This window comes from Zonotrichia leucophrys, chromosome 12 (assembly GCF_028769735.1).
Source record: "Zonotrichia leucophrys gambelii isolate GWCS_2022_RI chromosome 12, RI_Zleu_2.0, whole genome shotgun sequence".
In the NCBI taxonomy this organism is placed as follows: domain Eukaryota; kingdom Metazoa; phylum Chordata; class Aves; order Passeriformes; family Passerellidae; genus Zonotrichia; species Zonotrichia leucophrys.
Genome location: NC_088182.1, coordinates 7,722,228 through 7,741,925, shown reverse-complemented (window position 1 = coordinate 7,741,925; position 19,698 = coordinate 7,722,228). Strand labels below are relative to the sequence as shown.

At 37.8% G+C, this 19,698-nt stretch overlaps 1 protein-coding gene across 4 annotated transcripts in view; it reads right to left on the bottom strand.

Annotated features, from left to right (window-relative positions):
- Nucleotides 1–19,238, bottom strand: part of FHIT (fragile histidine triad diadenosine triphosphatase) — a 512,254-nt gene extending 493,016 nt beyond the window's left edge. For 2 of the 4 annotated variants that reach the window (XM_064724138.1, XM_064724141.1), the window contains exons 1-2: nucleotides 18,803–19,072; nucleotides 3,229–3,305 (exon numbers count right to left, since the gene is read on the bottom strand). Coding sequence is in view for 1 of the 4 variants with exons in the window: in XM_064724141.1 (XP_064580211.1) it covers nucleotides 3,229–3,305; nucleotides 18,803–18,818 (93 nt within the window). In the remaining 3 variants the exon portion in view is untranslated. The other 2 variants (XM_064724137.1, XM_064724140.1) reach the window with 2 other exon arrangements.
- Between the last annotated feature and the right edge of the window lie 460 nt (nucleotides 19,239–19,698).

Genomic DNA, 19,698 nt, shown 5'->3' with positions numbered 1-19,698 from the left:
TCTAGGCTGACCTTAAAGCACAAGTATTTATTTGGAGATTCTAAGGGCTTACCAATTGGGTTTGGTAAGAGGGAACTTAAATTTGATCACACTCCCGCCCAATGTCACCTTAATTCAGGCAATCACCTTTCAGTTCTTCTGCAGGGCCAATAATGTAATTGGTATTCTGGAACTACAAATATTCTCTTTAAAAAGGACACATTAACTACACACTCCCATTCTACCATGATTCTTTCTACAGAACATAGCAGGTTTCCAAAGTTAGGTGCTTCCAAATTCAGACAACTTACTTTTAAAAATTAAATCTATACTGGTCAATGCAATTACATTTTCAAAGTCTATCTATCTATATATATATATATACACAATGGTCCCAGAAAAATAATAAAGTCAATCATCTTACAAGTAAACAAATACTAGAGAAAATGGTCTTAAAAACCTCAGATATATGAAAGAGCTGGTTTGGAAAAAATGCATTCAGGGAATACACTTCTTCCTCTAGGAACTCAACATTGCTGTTTTATTTCAAGGCAACATTGCTCCAGCTCTTTCATGAAATCTGAGCAACTTTCAGTGCTTCCAAGTCTCATGTCCACAATAAATTAAAAGAAATGCATTAGAAACAATTAGTGGGGAAACATTTATTGCCTCTCAATGACAAAGATACTTGATCAAATTTAGATCCACTGCAATGCAAGCAGTAAAAAAATGTGAATACATAGTCTGCTGCTTTGCAAATGGAACTTTTCTATCTTTCCACCTAATAAATAGTACTGTTATTGCCAGATTGTGATGTGCCAGTGATTAAGGTTTTATTATTCCTTTTTTTTACTTTATTCACTCTTCCTCCATCTGGAAAATCTGAGACTATTTTAAAACTGACAGTACATAAAATGAATTCTCAGTGACATGATAAGCAAGTCCCATATTTCATACATTCTAAGTACACCAGCATCCTATATCCAAATACAGAATGTGCAGATGTGGCACTTGGGGACACGATTTAGGGGCAGTGCTTGGCTAATGGTGGGACTCAATGATCTTAAAGGTCTTTCCAATATAAATGATTCTAAATATACATTCCACATTATAAAAACCACCAACAAGAAAGAGAAGTGTTTTAATTCTTAACTCCTCTGCTGATTACTTGAACTGAGCATAGAATTACAGAAGGAAAGACCCTTCATTCCTTTCTTCTCTAAGTTCCATTCAGAGCCCCTGTTTTCTCTATCTGGAGCCAGACTAATATCAGCTCAAACACAAACATGCCCAGAGAATCAGGAATTCAAGCCACATGTTCTCACAAAAAGATAAATTGATTCAGTTCACCAGGGCTGCTCAGGGCTCAAAAGCAAAGCAATCAGGCCCTCAACGAGCCACAGAGATCACCACATGCAATTCTGTTACAGCCAAGGACAAGGTTCTGCAGCCCAGCCTGGCTTCACTGCCATTTTCTGCTCACCCAGCCCCTGTGCTTAACATCCCACAACACACAAAGGACAGACCTAAACTGCCTCTTCAATCCCAACAAAAGCTGCACAATTCTCTTAATTTGACATCAAACCCAGACCAGTAGCCAATGCCAAGGGGCAAATCATAGCAGCTTGGGTTGAACTCAGAGCTAAAGGGGTGAGACAGCAGCATCAGCACAGAGCTGGCTCATGTTCACCAATTCACAACAAAGGTTTGGTGAGTTTCTATCCACATGACCAGAGCATCTAAGAAATGTGCTCATATGAGGGCAGAATTAGTCACCACCTCCTCTCCAGAGAATTCTCCTCCTGCCAAGATCTCTCCAAGGAAAAGCAAGTCTGACAATCAGTGTGGGTACCAGCACCTGACAGCAGCTGTGCAGATGTGCCACCTAAAGGACACAGGTATTGTGAGGATTGAACGGACATTTTCAGCCTGTTCCCAAATAAAGAGCAGGAGAAAGAACTGGGTGTGAGCATGTGTGAGTATGAAATGGAAGCCAAATCTATCTAAATTAAAGATAATTATAAGGAGGCTATTGGTTCAAGATCACCTATGGCAGGCAACACCACAGTTACCACAATAACTTCAGGTAAAAAGATTAGACAGGCAGAAACAGCTGTAAACCTACAGAATGCTATTGCCACATACAGACCTCCACTTTCTAGCTTCTCTTAAATGTTTTTCTTTGAAAATACTTTTATTTATGAGAAATATTTGCTTGCTCCTATCTCTTTTTTCTTATATTTTTTTTACCTATTAACAGCTCAACTGCCTATATATATTAAAAATTAATGTACCATGTCATAAAAGGCAAACATGATCAGGGAAAACAAAGCAAATTCACACCACAGCATAGCACACATTTGCTTCTTCTGGGCTGTACAAATCTAGTGTTTAACTGGTCCTTAAACAGTTGAACACAGCAATTTACAATTTATAACAACAAAAAATCATATCAATTTAAATTTCACTGCATAATGTCACTTATCTTGAATTTCTACATCTTTCTTTTACGTTGCAAGCTGTTTTAATTATCCCAGTTCAACTTTCTGAATGTGACAACAGAAAAAGGTGAAGATGAAGTGCAAAATGAAAAGATGAAGTTGCTGAAACAAATATAAGCTTATGGGATACCTGAATCTCAGCATAATAGCTTATTGATGAAAATGGGTCTTTGTCAGGCTGCCTGATGTAATATCCAGTCTCTTTTTAGCAAAAAAGCCACCCTATTTCTACTTTAGCTATTAATCAAAGAACATTTATGTTATACATTTATGAGCAAGTACAGAATGCTGAGTTTTAATCTTAAAAGACTAAAGTTATTGTGACATTATACACACAGATAACTATTATGCTCTACTACCTAAATTTTAGGTATTTATCCACTCAATACACAGGAAAAATCCACAGTTATGCAGCCTTATCTATCTTAATTTCCTGCTTTCCACAGAAATCCTGAATGCACACTACTACATAAGCAAGCCTCATGCAAATTCAGAAGAACCATTAAAAAGTCACTTTCAATTTTCTTGTTTTTCCCACCTGGCATTATTAATCAAGGGAGCAGACGCAGGACCAGTGCATTTATTTTTAAATACACTGGCATTAATCTTTGCAAACATAACTACACAAGCACAACTTAACCACTGTGAACAAAGCAGAAGTCAGCACTTATTCTCTAAGATTTGGAGACCCTCAGCATATCAACTTCCAGCATATCAACTTTCTTTACATTTTCCCTTTATCACTCACCCTTTTTTTCTGATAGTGAAGCCAGGTGGCTAAAGAAGTTGTCCTGTCAGCTTTAGCTTCAATCTCTGCATGCAGATCTGTGAATGCAACACAAAGGGTGTGAGGCAATGCTTATCACTGCAATGTAAGAAATACACTTACCTTTAGAGTATCCTCCTTCTGTAATGTGGGACTACAAAGGGATAATAAATACATGTTTGGCCTATACATTAATAATCATGTTTATTTGGTACAGCTACCACTGTATGGAAAAAGGCTGTACAAACAGATGTTTCTTCCCTCTACTGCTTTAATGACCCCATAGTTTGGTCACTAACACTGAATCCAGCAGTCCTGTACATGGACAGCTTCAGACCAAGGCTGAAGCAATTTTGGTCAATGCCAATTTGCCACAGAAGTTAAAAGGGACTGCCTTGCATGTCAGCGAGACAACTCAACACAGAGAAAACATGAACTTGTACAACCCCAAGTTTAATGTGGAAGATGATTAAAAAATAGGTAGAACTAACTACCAAGGGAAGTGGGCACTGAATCCCTCTCAGTCTCTTCAAATGAAGAGAAGCTTTCCAGCAGATCCACTTCAGCCGAGCGTTACCAGCCTCCATCGAGGGAAATGAGAGACTTTACATTCCCCATGCAGGAGTTCAAAGGAAGAACTTCAGTGATCTCTTCTGATCTGTACAACTATCAATCTCTACCTCATAACGCTAGGTACAATTTTTATCTAAGTTTAGCACAAAAAGAAACACAAATTTCTGCAAAACCAAAATTGTTTGAGTCGTTCCTTCAGTTTTCCTGGAAAAATTGATGGAGAATTACTTCTTGTCTGCACCTTGTCACGGCTGCCAAAAAAACTCCCACTTTCACCTCTTCTCTCCTTTAATTTCAGAATTGCACCTAAATTATAATTATTCTTCAAATTATTTAGACTAGCAAGAGCTGGCTTCATAAGGAGTAAGAGACCCATTCCAACAAAAACAGGTCAAGTGAAGGAACAAAGCTGGAGATCTTTTAGCTAGGAAATTCAGAGTTAGGAAATAGCACCACAGATTTCAGGTACTTTTGTCTTTATCACTGCTGAAAATATTTAGAGAGATTTTAAGTGCACCTATGTACATTACGGATGCATGTTTTTATCAGCATGCATTTGGGTTATTCCCTCAGAAATCCCTCACTCTTGTCCACAGAAAATCTGATTCAGGTTAAATCTGATTCAGGTTTTAGAGTTCTTACTGGGAAAAGAAAAACAATATATGAAATATATTTTAGCCTTTATATGTTACAGGTTTTGTGACAGAAGCAGCAGCTTTCTGCTTTTTAAAATGTTCTTGCTCACTTACATTTTACTTCTAAGCTTGTTTTGGATATTCTTCATCTGTGACATTGCCAATGATTTATTCTGGTCAGAAATCATAGGATTTATTTCTGTTGAGCAAACCAGTGAGCTTTCTGAATGAATTATCATCAACTTCTTTTTTTTTTTTTACTTTGTTTTAAGGAGGCCAAGAACCACTGGTTTTCCCAACTAACTGCACTCTGGAAAGTTCATTGCACACTCATTCTGGTTCTGTGTCATGCTCTCAATGATTATTTAGTGTGTATGTGCTATCTATAATGACCAGATAAACAAAATTCAGCTGAACATCTTTATATAATTTTTCAAACCTAGAACATTATGTCTCATTTCATTTTCATGAGATTTATTTCAAACTTTTGCAAAGCAGGTCTTGGGTACAAACCTGATATTTTTGTTTTTTCCTTTCCACAGCTCTCTAAGCCACCCCCAGAGCTCATCAGATAGAATGAAATCAGTCGTTGTTGAGCTTTACAACAGTCATATTGATTGGTATCTCCCAAAGGCACACTGTCATCATTTTACCACTGATGGGGTTATGGGCAGACACACACTTCAACATTCCCCTTGGATGTGATAAATGCAATCCTCATTTTCTCAGATCTTGTGCAATTCACCACAAATCCATCGATCACAGAACGACCCTTTCTATTCCACTGAAGCTGCAAAATCCAAAGATATAAATATCTTCCTAATTCACAGATTCACACTATACATTCCATAGTCCTGTTTTTCATTAGACTGGGGTGATTCAGCTCATCATTTCCATGATGAAAACTCCAACTGGTGTGTTCCTTTTGAATAATGTCGTACAGCATCACTCTGAATAAAACATTATTAACAGGTTTCTCCCCAGCTATAATCTATCTCATTTTTGAATAACAGAAGGCATTCCTAACATGTGTCACATGTGGATCATTTTGTTTGTGGACTGCCACAATCATTATTATTATTATAACAAACAAAAATCACTTGGTAGTTGTTCCTGGCTGAAGTTTTATTTGGAAATTTTACTCTAGTAAAAACATTTTTAAAACTAGACATAACAGGTTAGAAAAATTTCTTCCAATGCTTAACATAGGAAAAAACACTAATTAGCATTTACTAAGAATTATGGTTTGTGCACCTTTTGCCAATATTCTAAAAACAAGTAAAAATTGGTCATTGCAATAATAAAACAGCCAGTCACATATGAACTTCAAAGAGCAACCAGCCCAAACTCAGTGCCCTAACACTGCTCCTATTACAGAACTACAAAGAATGGAGAGATTATGGCAAGATTTTAGCCTAAGGTACAAAATTCTAGATGCACTATTTTGGGAAAATGTAATAAAATCTCAATAAAGGTTTGAACACTTCAAATGCTAAGTAAGTGCTCATGATGAAAAAAGAGATGCCTGTCACTGCCCTACCAAATTATAAAACTGTTTTTAGTTTTGGGTCTTAAATATACAATTAAAAGTTTCCATCTCTCATTTCAGATAAGGAAATTGCAATTCTTCTTTGGAAATTAACTTTCCATCTAGTTCCTGTACATGCTTTTTTTAATTATTATTTTTGAACCACATGTCATTTAATTATTAAATGTGGCTTACATTTGCATCTCTGGAAATAGTTTTTTTAATTCTTCTTCTACCATTTCATTTCATGTGCATGGGGTGTGAGCAGGTTGCTGACTATGCTGATAGGCAGGGAGCAGGGAGAAGTCCTCGCTCCACATTTCATTCAGATAACAGAAAGCTGCAAGCTGCTCAGTGTGACAGATGAGCTCTGTGAGCTAAAGCAACTTGTTCCGCCTGTCAGGCTGCAAGAGCCTACAGCAGCAAGATACAATTGTGATGACACCGCCATCGCCAAACTGGGTCAAACATACGGTCACTTTAAAACAGAATGTCACCCCTCCTTTCTACTTGAGGAATTTGATTCACTGACACTAAAAGCTGTTAGATACCATTAGCTTTATATCCAAGTTCAAAATGAAACTGTTTCTCTGACAGTATTTGAAGGATCCTCTTTGCCATTGAGGTTCGTTGGAATCACAAACTGTCAAATAATGTCACTGTTGCCCAGAGCGAGCGGGTGCTTTATGGGCACAGCGCTCTCCATGTGGCACCAGGGGAGTGGGGCCTTTGGAGTTACAGCACCATTATGGCCTTCGTGGATTAAATGCATTAAAATCATCACAGACTTCTAAAGAAAATTGTACAGATAGAAAATGTTTTCGTTAATTGCTGTAATAAAAATAAAAGATGCCTGAACACATGCCTGCATCTATTATTTTGATTTTTAGATCACCATCTTATAAAAAATTAAGCTTGTTTTTTTTTTAGTGAAATAAAAGAATTATTAAATGAAGGGTCGTAAAAATGTAAAGGTAAATCAAAAGCAATATTTAATAAATTGTTCAAATTATTTCCCTCAGTCTTGGAAGATTTACTCACACCATACTGTGATGCTGGAATACCCCATACTATATTACAAGCATGTACTGTTCAAAGATTAAATAACTGTGGTATACAGGTCACACCACATGCTGGTTCTAGATAAGATTTGGAAAAGCAGATAATAAGATGAAGATAGTTCTGGTCATACTCTGATATTTGATGATCAAAATCTTGTATGCATTAAATGATGTGTAAAGCCATCTTTTTTAACAGAATTACACTATGTATATGTTTCAGCACGGACACATTTAGTCCAAAAGTACTAGAAATGTAGAAGGAAACATTAAAGGTCTGAGACATCCAAAAGTAATTTCCTTCTCAATATTTACCAATTTGTGTTGACAGTCTGAGTCAAGCTCAAATCATGGACTCAGGCCAAGTAAAAATTCCCAGCCTGTTAGACTCCACAGTTTAACTTAGGTATTTCGATACAGCAAAATGAAGACATTTTAAATATTTCAGGTTTTGATATATCTATTTTTCTGGTTTATGTTACATACTTGCCTTTCTAGTTCAACACAAAAATTTTCAGGGAAAAATATTTTCAAGAAAAACTTCTCATGGAGCCATACCATTAAGATGATTCATAATTTTGTGCAGTTAAAAACTTATGTAATTCTTAAAAATAATTGTTGTTTACTTGCTTTGATTTCTAAATGTCTTTGATCTCATTCATTAATATTCATTAGACTTCTGATGTTGGACTAATGAGAATCTTACACATTTATGAGAAGTTATTTAAACAATGCTATCAAATTTTTTTCTGGCTTAGGTTTTTCATCAGCACCCACAATACTTAATTCTTTATAATTCTCCAGTTTTTTCTTCAAACTTCCTGAAGACATGGTACACATTCTCCAAAACAAAAGGGAACTCAACAAATGCATAACTAATTCAGCCAATTTTGAGCATGGAGCCCTAAGCAGATAACAAGAGAAACACATGATATATATGGACAGAATGAATAATGCTCAAAGGAAGAATCCAGGCACAACTTTTCAGCCTCAGGAGTTTACAGGCACAAAAGCAGCAGCGCTGTCGCCAGAAGACAAGAGCAGCCACTGATATTTGCCATCCCAGGTGCACACACAACTGCAGAACAGCGAGGCACTTGCATGCTTTGTATTTCAGAAAACATCAGCTGTGATCAGATTGAGTTTCCATTGTTTGCAGTGCATATCCACAGGAATCTGAAAGGAAGAGTCCCAGAATGTTCCCAGAATCACCTGCATTGCACACACAGAATAAAAGAGAAGCACCCAAGGGAACCGAAGCAATCCACCACAACATGGCAGCAAACAGATTCAACATAATATATCAAAATTAATATATATATATATTCAGATAAAGCTACACCAGTTTGAAACCATCCATTAGAGAATTCTATCTAGGAAGTAACTCCTACACTGCAGTAGAAACAGCCATTAAAAGCTTCCTAATGACAATACAACAAAATAAACATGCAAACACAGCAAAGTACATGATTATGCAGCGCCCACCATAGCACAGTCACACCATACACCAAATTTCCATACACAGAAAGCCACTGCTCTGGTCTCAGTACCCAATAATAACAAAAAAATTCAAGGACAAAGTATTCCTCATTCTAGGATTCCAAATTTATCTCACAGGATGCTTGGTACCTAATACCTTAGAATCTACTACCAACCCCAAACTTTTCAAAAGAGTTTATTTTGTATAAAAAAGATGTCCACTGGTAAAGATGTTTTATTACATGTAAGTGTATGAAAATTAATGTCATTCTATATCGTAACATAGCTCTGGAAGAAAATAAAAAAGTAATTTTAGAAGCTCTAAGTAGCATCCAAAGTATTTATATAAGCCAGAATCCTGATTATGTGCAACACCAGCCCATATATATCACTCCCAAAGTTAAGTGTTATGAATCTTCCTCTAAAGAACAATATTTCCACCATTTCTTCCTTTCTGTTCTTCTCTCTCCCCTGCTTTCAGACCCTGATACTCGTCAGTACCCTCAAGCTCTCCTCTCAGAGCTGTGCCATCACAGCATCCATCACGCTGGGATGTTATCCCACCTAAGCAAGTCTTCTAAAAACCAGCCATGCATCAGAATTAACGTGACATGAAAAGTGTCAATATCACAAGACTAGAAGGTAATTTTTCCCCTGACACCTGAGAAAGTGAAAAACAGGATAACATATTATTTAACAGAAATTTTTCTAAGTAAGTCAAGTACACACAATGCTTGGAATTTTGGGTTTTTTTGTTATAAAATGTATTCTAAATCGTAATATCGTAAAATTCCCAAATTTAAATTTTTAAAATTTTTCTTAAATTACACTGTCAAGGCCTAACAGCTACAGCTTCAGTTGCAGCACTGGGAAGGCTACATCTCACAACAGGTATAAAACACTGAAGTTAATTAATGGAGTAGGACTCAAACAGCAAAGCTGAGGAAAAGCTGACACAGAAATCTTCCTCATTGAAAACACTCAGGTAAAGAGAAATGACAGTGCCTGCTACCAAAAATAATGAATCAGTGGAGGGAAGCTTACAAATTATACTAATTAGTAAGAAGCAGGCAAGAAAAATAAGAGCCTCAAAGCAGGAGCAGCATCTTGGCAAAACCCCCAGAAGCAAAGGCACCCAGTTGAGGCTCCACCATCTTCTGTGTCCTTCAAAGGAGGCACCCAACAGTCCAAGTCTGCCCGATGAAATTAGAGCCAACCAGGCAAATGCCTGACTTGCTAAAGCAGTTTTAAATGGGTTTTTTTTCATAAACTAAAAAGAAAACAGTGTGTTGCTACTGATGGCCAAGCCTGGTTACATCCACACAGACTGAAGCAACTGCAGGTTAAATACACACAGAGCCAATCTCTGGCACGGCAGACAAGTGCTCTGCTTACAACATCTATTCCTTACTTCTGAAAGCACCACAACCGCCCACATGAGACAGAACTGCCCACATGAGACTTACATTCTTCTACACATAAAAAGCCTCAAAACAATTTTCTTAACCTCGCATATAACTGCACAATTTGTCCATCCTTCCAGTAAAATGTGCTTTAAAACACAGAATGTTGTTAAGTTCTAGTACTGTGTTCATTTAATCGGCACATTCTGCCTCATTCAGATTTCACCTCCTTAAGTCAGAAAAGAAAATGTCAGAATGCTCTTGACAGGAAAATCTGATTTGGTTAAACAGCTCAAGACTTTTCAAGTGAATGTAAACTTGGACAAATATACTCGTTTCTTAGTTAAAATCATTATTATTGTTTTGAAAATTTCTTCATTAATCCTGCAGATTATTTTTTTTGTGTCAAACAACCCCAAATATTTCAACCATTCTAGAGACAGAACTGGAATGCAAGGGGATTTATATAACAGCCTTTTTTAGGACAAACATTAGGCTCTTGCAATGCAGTTCCTTTTGAATTTAACAGAAGCCCAATTTCTTGCTAATTGTCACTTTTTCTGTGACTGAAAACTGCAATTAGTTACACTTCACAAGACACACACGAATCCTTTTGTGGTTATATTATTCAGCCTGAACATTAATAGCAGGACTCTTATAAATTCTACAGGAATTGCATCACAAAGCCTATTTTATTAAACCATTTGTGGCAAGAGACAGTTAAAGGCTGTGTATCCTTTAAATATATTATTCTAGTTGATAAAACAGTCTATCAGATGAATTAAAGAAGCCAAGAAACCAAAAACTAAGTAAGGCTACTATTTAATTTGTACAAATAGTACTTCATTTTCAAGATCACATAAAATACTAAAAAAATAAAATGCATTACTGATACTGTCTTATTTTCAAATAGACTTCATAGTTACAAACAAGTTTCACAAGAAAAATAAAACTGACAGCAGAACAAAACCAACAAAGGAAAACAAGTTTCATCAGCTCAAATGAAACTAACCAGGGCATCCAGCAATAAAAATCCAACTTATTTTAAATTCCAAAATGAATCTCTTCTTCTGACCTTTATAGAGTTCAAGATGCATACGTACACAGAATAAACAAAATAATTTGAAAGCAAATTCACTGAGTGTGCCTGACCTTTGAAACAGCACAGATAATTTTAATCAGATTTGCACAATGTTAGTCTGTCTCAGGTTCCTTGTAGTAGCACAAAGATGACAAAACTACTTAGGGAAAGAAAAAGAAAACATTTTACAAAAACAATACCATCTTTAAATATTTTTTTAAATATCCCTAAGATAAGATCTTTTCAGAAAGGATTCCTCTGAAATTCTATTCCCTCAATATCAGGCTAAGTTGCATAACTCAGCTCTAGACAGAAAAGCCCTTTCTGCCAGTTATGCACATAGAAATCTTCTCAGGTAAGATGAAGACTTGACATCAAAAGAAAAAAAATTAATTTACACAAATATTTTAAAAATCAGGTTTTGTAGGAGTGGCCTGTAGTTACCTCCTTGATCATCTAGCATACAATGGCTGCTTAAAGCTTCTCAATTCCATTGATTATCTTAGATTTTTCAGAGCTAATGACCAAAAAATATCAAGATCTACAGCAAAAACCTGACAAGCAGTGCTGACTAGCAAAAAAACCTCTAGTTACAAAGAGCAGAAGTTCTCAGAAATATGCACAAATGAGCCTTAGCTGAACTAGCTGGCAGCACCTTCCTTTGTGGAAGGACAGATGTTACACCAGGAGTCAAAAATTATATTTTATAGAAGCCCCAGAGCAGGTCACTGCAAGTGCTTCTATCACTTGTGCCTGATGAAATGAGAATTATTAGCATGGGGAGCCAAAAGCCTTGTTTAGGTTCACAATGTTCAACCTCCATCAAATCAGAGCTTCCATGCCAACAGCAACAAGAGGATTCTGCCCAAGCTGGAAGAGACAGCATAAGAGTAAAATGCAACTAAACAAAGGCACTTTAAAAGCTGAAGTTTGGCACTGGTACTTTTGAGAAAAAGCAACAGTGAGCAGGACAGAGATCTTCATTAATTATTTGCCCAGCTGGGGGATGCAATATGATAACATAGCTTTGTCAAATACTGCACTTTTATCTAACACTACCAGTCCAAATTACTCCTGGTCTAGTTGCTTTTAAAGCTTCACTTAGCATTTACAAGGAGATGTTCAGTTTAATAAACCACTTAGAAAAGCTGGAAAGGAAATGTAAAGTAAATACTGTTAACTATATGAAATTGTAAGTATTCATGGCTCACAAATGAATTTTCTATATTGGCTGTTTCTTTGTAGAACCTGTACTACTCTTGAAATTCTTATGAGCAGCAAGATGAGTCAAATGTGTTTCTAAGGAATTTGTTCCCTTTATCCATCGTGAGCAAACCTGGTACTATTTCATGTGGCCTCTGAGCCAATAAGCAAGAGAACAGCGTTCTGAAAACCAGCTTTGCTGAGAGCTAACACGTGTTGAGGTGGGATCATGCACAACACAGCTTTCCAGAACAGCATTCCTCCATTTGTGTGTCACTGATTCATTCTCTGAAAGTGCTGCAGGCCAGCCAACCCTTTCAGATTATGGCAACAACCACATTTCTCTTCAGCCACATTCTTCTGGTCTTCTTCTCTCTCCTTTACTCACAGAGAATTTTACAGCTTGTCTGCAACAGCTATCTGATATCCTCATCTTTTCCTACTAAGGAGTTTAATTTATTCAGCTTATCAGGGAGCTGAGAAGGGAGCTGATCACTGTGTACAGACACTTGCACAGTCTGTCAGTGTGAAGCATTCTGACCTTGCAAACAGAGTTACAGAGGCCCTGGCACCTGAAAATAAATCACACTGAGTGCAGTGGGTGGCTCCTTACAATATTGGAAAATACTGATAACTGCATCATCCAGTCTCAATACACAGAGAACCTGTTACAATGTGTTACAATAACTATAAAACATTTAGCAAATATTGTAGAATGATTTTATCCCTTCTAATGCTGCCTTCGTATTCCTATTTTCAATATTCAATGAATGCTCACACACAACCAAAAAAGAAACATTACACTAGAAAAATAAAGGAAAAGCAGCTGCCAAACGGAATAGAACTTCTGGTTTCATATTTTCCTTTCAAATTTTTAAGCAATTTTCTACATCTTTAGGCAAACAAACACCTTTAAAAAAACTTGTTTTCCTGAGAAAGTAATTTTCATTTACTTGACTACTCCTATCAAAATACCTACACTAAAATACCTACACTGTTTTGTCTAACCTTCGAGTACCTCAAATTGTATCCTGACTAAATTCTTTGCACTGTTTAGCTTCAATATCCAACCACCTCTTTCCTGATTAAAATCCTCTCATAGAACTTCAAACCCTAATCCTGATTTTTGTTACAAAGTTGCAAACAAATAGCTATTCCCACCCCACAACTATTTATTATCCCCCACTGAACAGTTGCATTGCTACAGTGGGAGAGCCAAGAATGCTCTCTGTATTCTCCCTTTTCCAATTCAGTCCTTAGTAGGACAACTCATGATAGCTACACTTATAAAAACTTACATTTATAATATAAATATATTTAATAATATAAATATTTTAAAACTACAGTTTTTATAAGGCAAATAACCAGTCTTACACCAGTCTATAATGACAGCTGAACACTTTAGTTGACAATAGTTTGACAATCAACACTTCCCCAAACAACAACATCACTGCAGTTTAAATCCAACTCCTACAAAGGCTTGCAGAGCAATGGAAGCTGAATTCCTGGACATTAAAATTTTCTAGAAAAATATTAAATAGACCATTAGGTCTTCATTTGAGCTCTGTTTGTCTGCATTTTGGTTTTTTGATAATTATGTGAACCTAACCATATTTTTAAACAAGACTACATATTTTCTTCAGCAAAACATCTGCCTAAGCAAAAATAAGACTTAAGAGACTCATAAACCCCAGATTTAGGCAAGCTCCCTTCTGACCTTCCCCCCCTCTCTTTTTAATATTGAATGTTCTAAAAACAAATATCACCTGAAAATTTCTCTGCAATGAACCAAATTCTGCTCTTCTGAAATAGGATTCATCACAACCATATAATTCTTAAATATTTAATAACACAACATGCACTAAAAAGAGACTGAAAGCCTGAAATCATTAGATGTCACATCACAAGAAATAAAAAGAAGATATACATTTCTCTGTAAGTGCAATTTCAAAGTCATTTCACAGAGGATGGATCTAAAGACTGTCAGCTAGGTTGCTCTGCTGCTGTATATTAAACAAGCAAGTAATGAAGCTATTGGTTTTGATTCATAAAAAGGCCTAAAAGATCATGGATAAAGTATACAAAGTTAATGATTTTTCCTTTTTTTTCCTTTTTCTTCTTTCTGAAAGGGAAGTATCAGGAAGGTAGCAAAAGTCAGGTAAACCATCAAAACAGGCAAAGTAGTGACAAGAGAAAACAATAAAATCAAGCACCTTTTTATTTTAGTGACCATCTAGAAAAACATCACTGCATTAATGCTATTTAAAAGCTATTTCAAAATCCAAAGTCCCTATGAAACACTTTAACTCCTACAAGTTTAAGGAATCATTATTTTGTTTTCACTAACAGAACACTGATGTTCATTCCTAATGCCAGCTAAATGCAAATTTGAGCCTCATGTGTTACCTACTGCTTTCTAACAGGCCTTCATTATCTCTCAGTTCTCAGTTAAGACTCGTGCACAAATCCAGCAAAACAGTTTAGAAGGTACTTAATTTTCAGTATTTGCATAATAACACTGAACAGGATAAATAATATGCATACTTAGTGCCAAGCATCAGCACTACGCCAATTTAAAGCCTTATTCTTTAACATTTCAGAAATAACTTTGAAAGCAAATTAAATGACATATATAAAGTATTCCAACAAGTCAGTATGCAATGACTTCTGAGCAACAAAACATCTGCCAAGGCCAATACCTACCAGACACATCAGATTTTTAGTGACTTAAGACCTTGCTAAATCTCTGCAAACATTAATGCTAAAAACCCTTTATATTCAGAAGAATTGACACAAATAGTTTTGGCTCCTCATGCAGCAAGACAGAGCATTATTTTGATAAAGTAACAGGCATCACTGCAGTGCCAATACAGAAATTCTGTACTTTTAAGTAGCTACAAATGTGAAGCAGGAAAATGCAGCTGTTGTTATGTGTTACAATGCAAATCTGATGAGCTACACTGGGAATATTCAGTATTGCAGTGCAAATTGATGAGAGGAGAAACACATCGTCTGAATAAAATAAAAAGATTTATTTAAATCTCACAATTAGAACATTTTCTTTAGTACTGTCCAAAAGATTAAAACCAGCTTTTTTTCCCTAAGACCTCTTTACAATTTTTCAAGTTTGCTACTAGAATAGCCACGCCACTTCCAAGAGAAGCACTCCATCAATTTGAAAAGTTCTATCCCCTTACTGTAACAATCTGCAGGACCTGTGCAAAGACCAGCTCCCCTCTGCAGGTCCCCTCAGCCCTCCCACCCTGACACATCGCCCTCAGGGATTACAGTCCCAGGAACCTCCACTCTGGGGCCTTCCATAGCTGGGGATTCCCCTCACAGTGCAAGCACTGGCGGAGGAGAGCTCTTTCAGCAATTTTCCAGTCTGTTCCATGTAGGAATACAGTCAGCAGACTGTCTTGGAATTTAAGGGAAGGGAGGAGGAACTTCTGCAGAAACCCTTTCAAGAGCTGAGTCACAGAGAGCACAAGTGCAATCTAATTGCACAGTCCCCAGTGACACTGCAGGGACACTGAGGCTGCTGGGTTAGGCACAATCCGGGCCAGATCCAACCCTTTCCAACAGGAATCATATTCAACTAATGCAAGTTCCCTTTTTACCAGTAAAGCTTTTGAAATGCTGATTATGAAGCTGTTTTTCCCATACAACCCAATTTTATCTGTAGTTTGTGTGCACGTTATTATGTGTAGAGGTGACTCCTTCCCGACAAACACTTACATGCAAAAGTGAATGGCTTCTTATTCTGACATTGACTGTTTACCATGGATACTCAGAATTATCCTGTAGCTTTAGGGACAATCATTTCCCTCCTTGGTACCCAAAGGAACCCAACAGGCATTTTATCAGCAAAAAAAAGGCCAAAGATTTGGTTAGGCCTTAAAAAGAAAGAAAGAAATAAAAAGCAAACAAGCAAACAAAAAACCACAATTACATATGCATTTGAACACTGCACTCGGAAAACATGAGTTATAAACTGCAAGGATGCACAAGGAACACATTGCCCCAAACATGTCTGAGAGTTTTATTTGATAAATTACTGGTGGAGTTGAGAAAGACAAGAAGAATGAATGTAATTTATTAAGACTTTCTTAAAGCGTCCATCTCCCCCTAGAGCTTATGGAAATAACAAAGCAACAAAACGATGTAGCTCTGTAAGAATAACTTAGATTTAAGTGATAAAATATCTATAGGAAGGCAAAAAAGACACTTGAGATATTATTTTAATAAGGAGAAAATATGGATGCTACTGGATCAACTGGATCAACTTAGACTGATGTACAAAATTAAACATCGCCTACACAGCACCAAAATACTTGAAAGTAATCAATTTGCATTTTGTAATCATTCTTCTGTTAGGATCTGAGCTACAGAAGTCAACAATGCTTTTCTTGGAGACTTAATATATCTTAATATATCAACATTTGGCCCTCTGTAGTAAGCATGGCCAATTTGTCGGAAGCTGTTTATTTACACACTAAAGACACTCTATACACAAATCAGCTGACAAAGTTGGAAAGTGACAATATTTTTAACCTTTGCAGAAATAGGCAAAATTATAATATAAATACATGTAATTGACATAATTGAATCTGCAGATTCTGGAGAAGAAAGAATGACTGACATGTATAAAACTGAGTAATTCAATTTTCTGCAAATTCACAAAAGGATTCATGTGACAGATGACAAAACGAATGAGAGGATTATACATTGTAACTACAAAAAGGCAAATCCTATAAAGTACATACACAGTTGTAATATGCAAGACAAGTGGATAATCCCATGTTCAGTGTTAAGTTACATGAGTTGACCCATTGTTTCCAATAGCATCTATATATCCTCCAATTTTCCCAGAATGTAAAAGTATTAATTTGGTCACTAGCAAAGTCAGTGGAAACTGCAAACACACATTTCAAAGGCTGTCAAATGAAAATATATCACTATGACTCCAGACTTTGTGTAACATATTATTCTCATTGCACTCTAAGACTGAGACACAAACCTTAACAAAGAAAACAAAATTATAAGCTGAATAAAAGCATCTGAATAATTGAGTAAATGTTTAATAAATAAGTGAATGAAAACAAGTACACCTCACAGCTTTCATATATTCCTGCCCTATTTCTTCTAAGTTTTCTTAAAACTACAATGCAAATTAAATTAGCATTATTATAATAGTACATTTCAAAGAGATCGAACTAGAACTTAGATTAGAATAGTTATACTTTTAAAAGTAATAGTTCCCATTGAATGAAACTAGCAACACCTCTGGCAAAATGTCCCAAAAGGGGGGAAAAAAAGAAAATCAAACTGAAAGAAATAAACGAAAGGTTTCATAGTAAGTGGTGAAATTGATAAGTAAACTAAATTCAGCTTTTCCCAGCACTAAGGCAAACACAGGATAAAACCAGTGTGGGGTCTATAGACTAGAACTGCCACAATATGGCTGCCTCCACAACTTTTTCCTGGGAACCAGCCACAGCCCCAGGCTGCTTGCACAGGTAACAGGAGGCTGTAGGCTGCTTTTCCCAACTTTATCCGAACTCCAGCTTCACCCCAGTGTGAGCTGTCTGCACAGTTTCCATGCACAGCTCAGTGCTTTTGTTGGTGCTGTCTCCTTGTTCCTCAGAGGGCTGTGCAGGAAGGGTTTCTATGGGCACGGGTGAGGTGCCAGCTCCACCTAACTTGAATTTTTCAACGCACAGAATGTACCTTTTAAAGATAGGAAAAAGTACTCTCCTGTTGTTCAAAGATTTGAAATTACTCAGAATGTCTAAAACTGCATTTGAAAGGAAATGTAGGTTATGAAATATGGGGACCTGGTATTTATTGCAATGAGAAATTGTGTCCTGAGAAAAAAGACAAAATATTTAATGCCATTTTTCCATTAGACATTTCAGTGATTCAATTCTAAATTAACATCTTAGCACATGTTCTGTAATGTCTTAAGTACTTTAAAAACTGCTTACAGGTGGGCATATTGTGCAATTGCTCCTTGAACTGAACTTTGTATTTTACTCGTTTCTAAGATTACAAAATCGTGTAAGATTTTAAATTACACTACACCCTCAAAAAAAAAAATTTAAACCTAAAATAATTCTTTGTCTCAAAACTTTTAGCTGAAAATCCCTGGGGTCACATTTTAGGTTCCATCCTACAGCCAAGAACAAGACTATTTTAGGGGAGCGGGGCTTTTTCTTGTCCTTAATCTTGATTTTATTAATTTCTGAAATGGGTTACTAGGAATCTGCAATATGAATCTATTCCTTAGACACACGCTATCCTCAAAAAACATAGCAACCTTTATCTAGTGTACGGTATAGCCACGCAGCCAACCCATGTTCAGCTAAAATCATTTAGGAACTGGGATAAAAGCACTTGATCGATCACTTCGACAAAGCATGTAAGGTTTCTGAAGTGGTTTTAAGCGTTACTGCCTTGCACAGAAATTTAAACTTCAGCGACCGCTCAGTCTCGGCGGTGCAAGCACGGGTTGGCTGTTGCAATGCCTATCTTGCGTTCTGCTGAGCATGGGAATGAATGGATCTGCTATAACACATTCTATTTCTGCCGCTCACCGAGGGGCCGCAGCATCGCCACGAGGGACAAATAAAACAATTTTAATTAGCGCGAAACGTCCCCACGAGGGTATCTCAATATCCGGTGGCGAGGGACGGGAGCATGGTGGGGCCGTGAGGGGGCGGCGGGCGCTGAGGGCACGGGAGCGGCACCGCCTCACGGAGCGGGCAGCGCTGCCCTCGGGCTCCCCGGCAGCGCCCGCAGCCCGCTCCTGCCGCTGGAGCGATCGGCAGCGGGGACCGGGACAGGGACAAGGGGTGAAATTGACACAAAATGGAGACTTACAGTCCCGCTGTGACACGCGTGCGCGGCCCCGCCTGTGGTGGCGCACGGCCGGGAGGCGGGGTCGCCGTGGTTTCAGGGCCCGCTGGGACGGTGGCTGAGCGGCTGCGGCCGATTGTGCTGCCTATCGCCGATTTTCCTCCTTATCGCCGATTTTCCTCGCTGTCGCCGGTTTCCCCGCTTGTGGCGGGCACAGGGGGAGGGTGAGGCGAGCAGCTCCTGGGCCGCGGTGGGCGCCCCGGCGGTGCCAGCTCTCCCGGAGCTGAGGGACACCGGGGAGTGCAGGAGCGCCGTGCTCAGGGCCAGCCGTGCCCGAGGGCAGCCCGCAGGGAAAAGCCTCGCTAATTGTGTGGGCACTTCCCTTGGCAGTACCAGAGGGTCACACCATTACAAGTGGGGAAAGCGATGTTGCAGTGTGTGCTGTTGCCCTACGTATCTGGTGTAAACCCTGCTGGAGACAAGAGTTGGGATGATACCTTCCATTTTGCTCTCATCTTGCCTTGATTTTTAGTTCTGTGTAGCAAAGGTGGGACTGTCAGTGTGTGCTTCCATGCAGGCAGTGATGTCCCTGCTGAATTCCCTGCACGGACACGGATGTTGGAGCTCCTTCAGT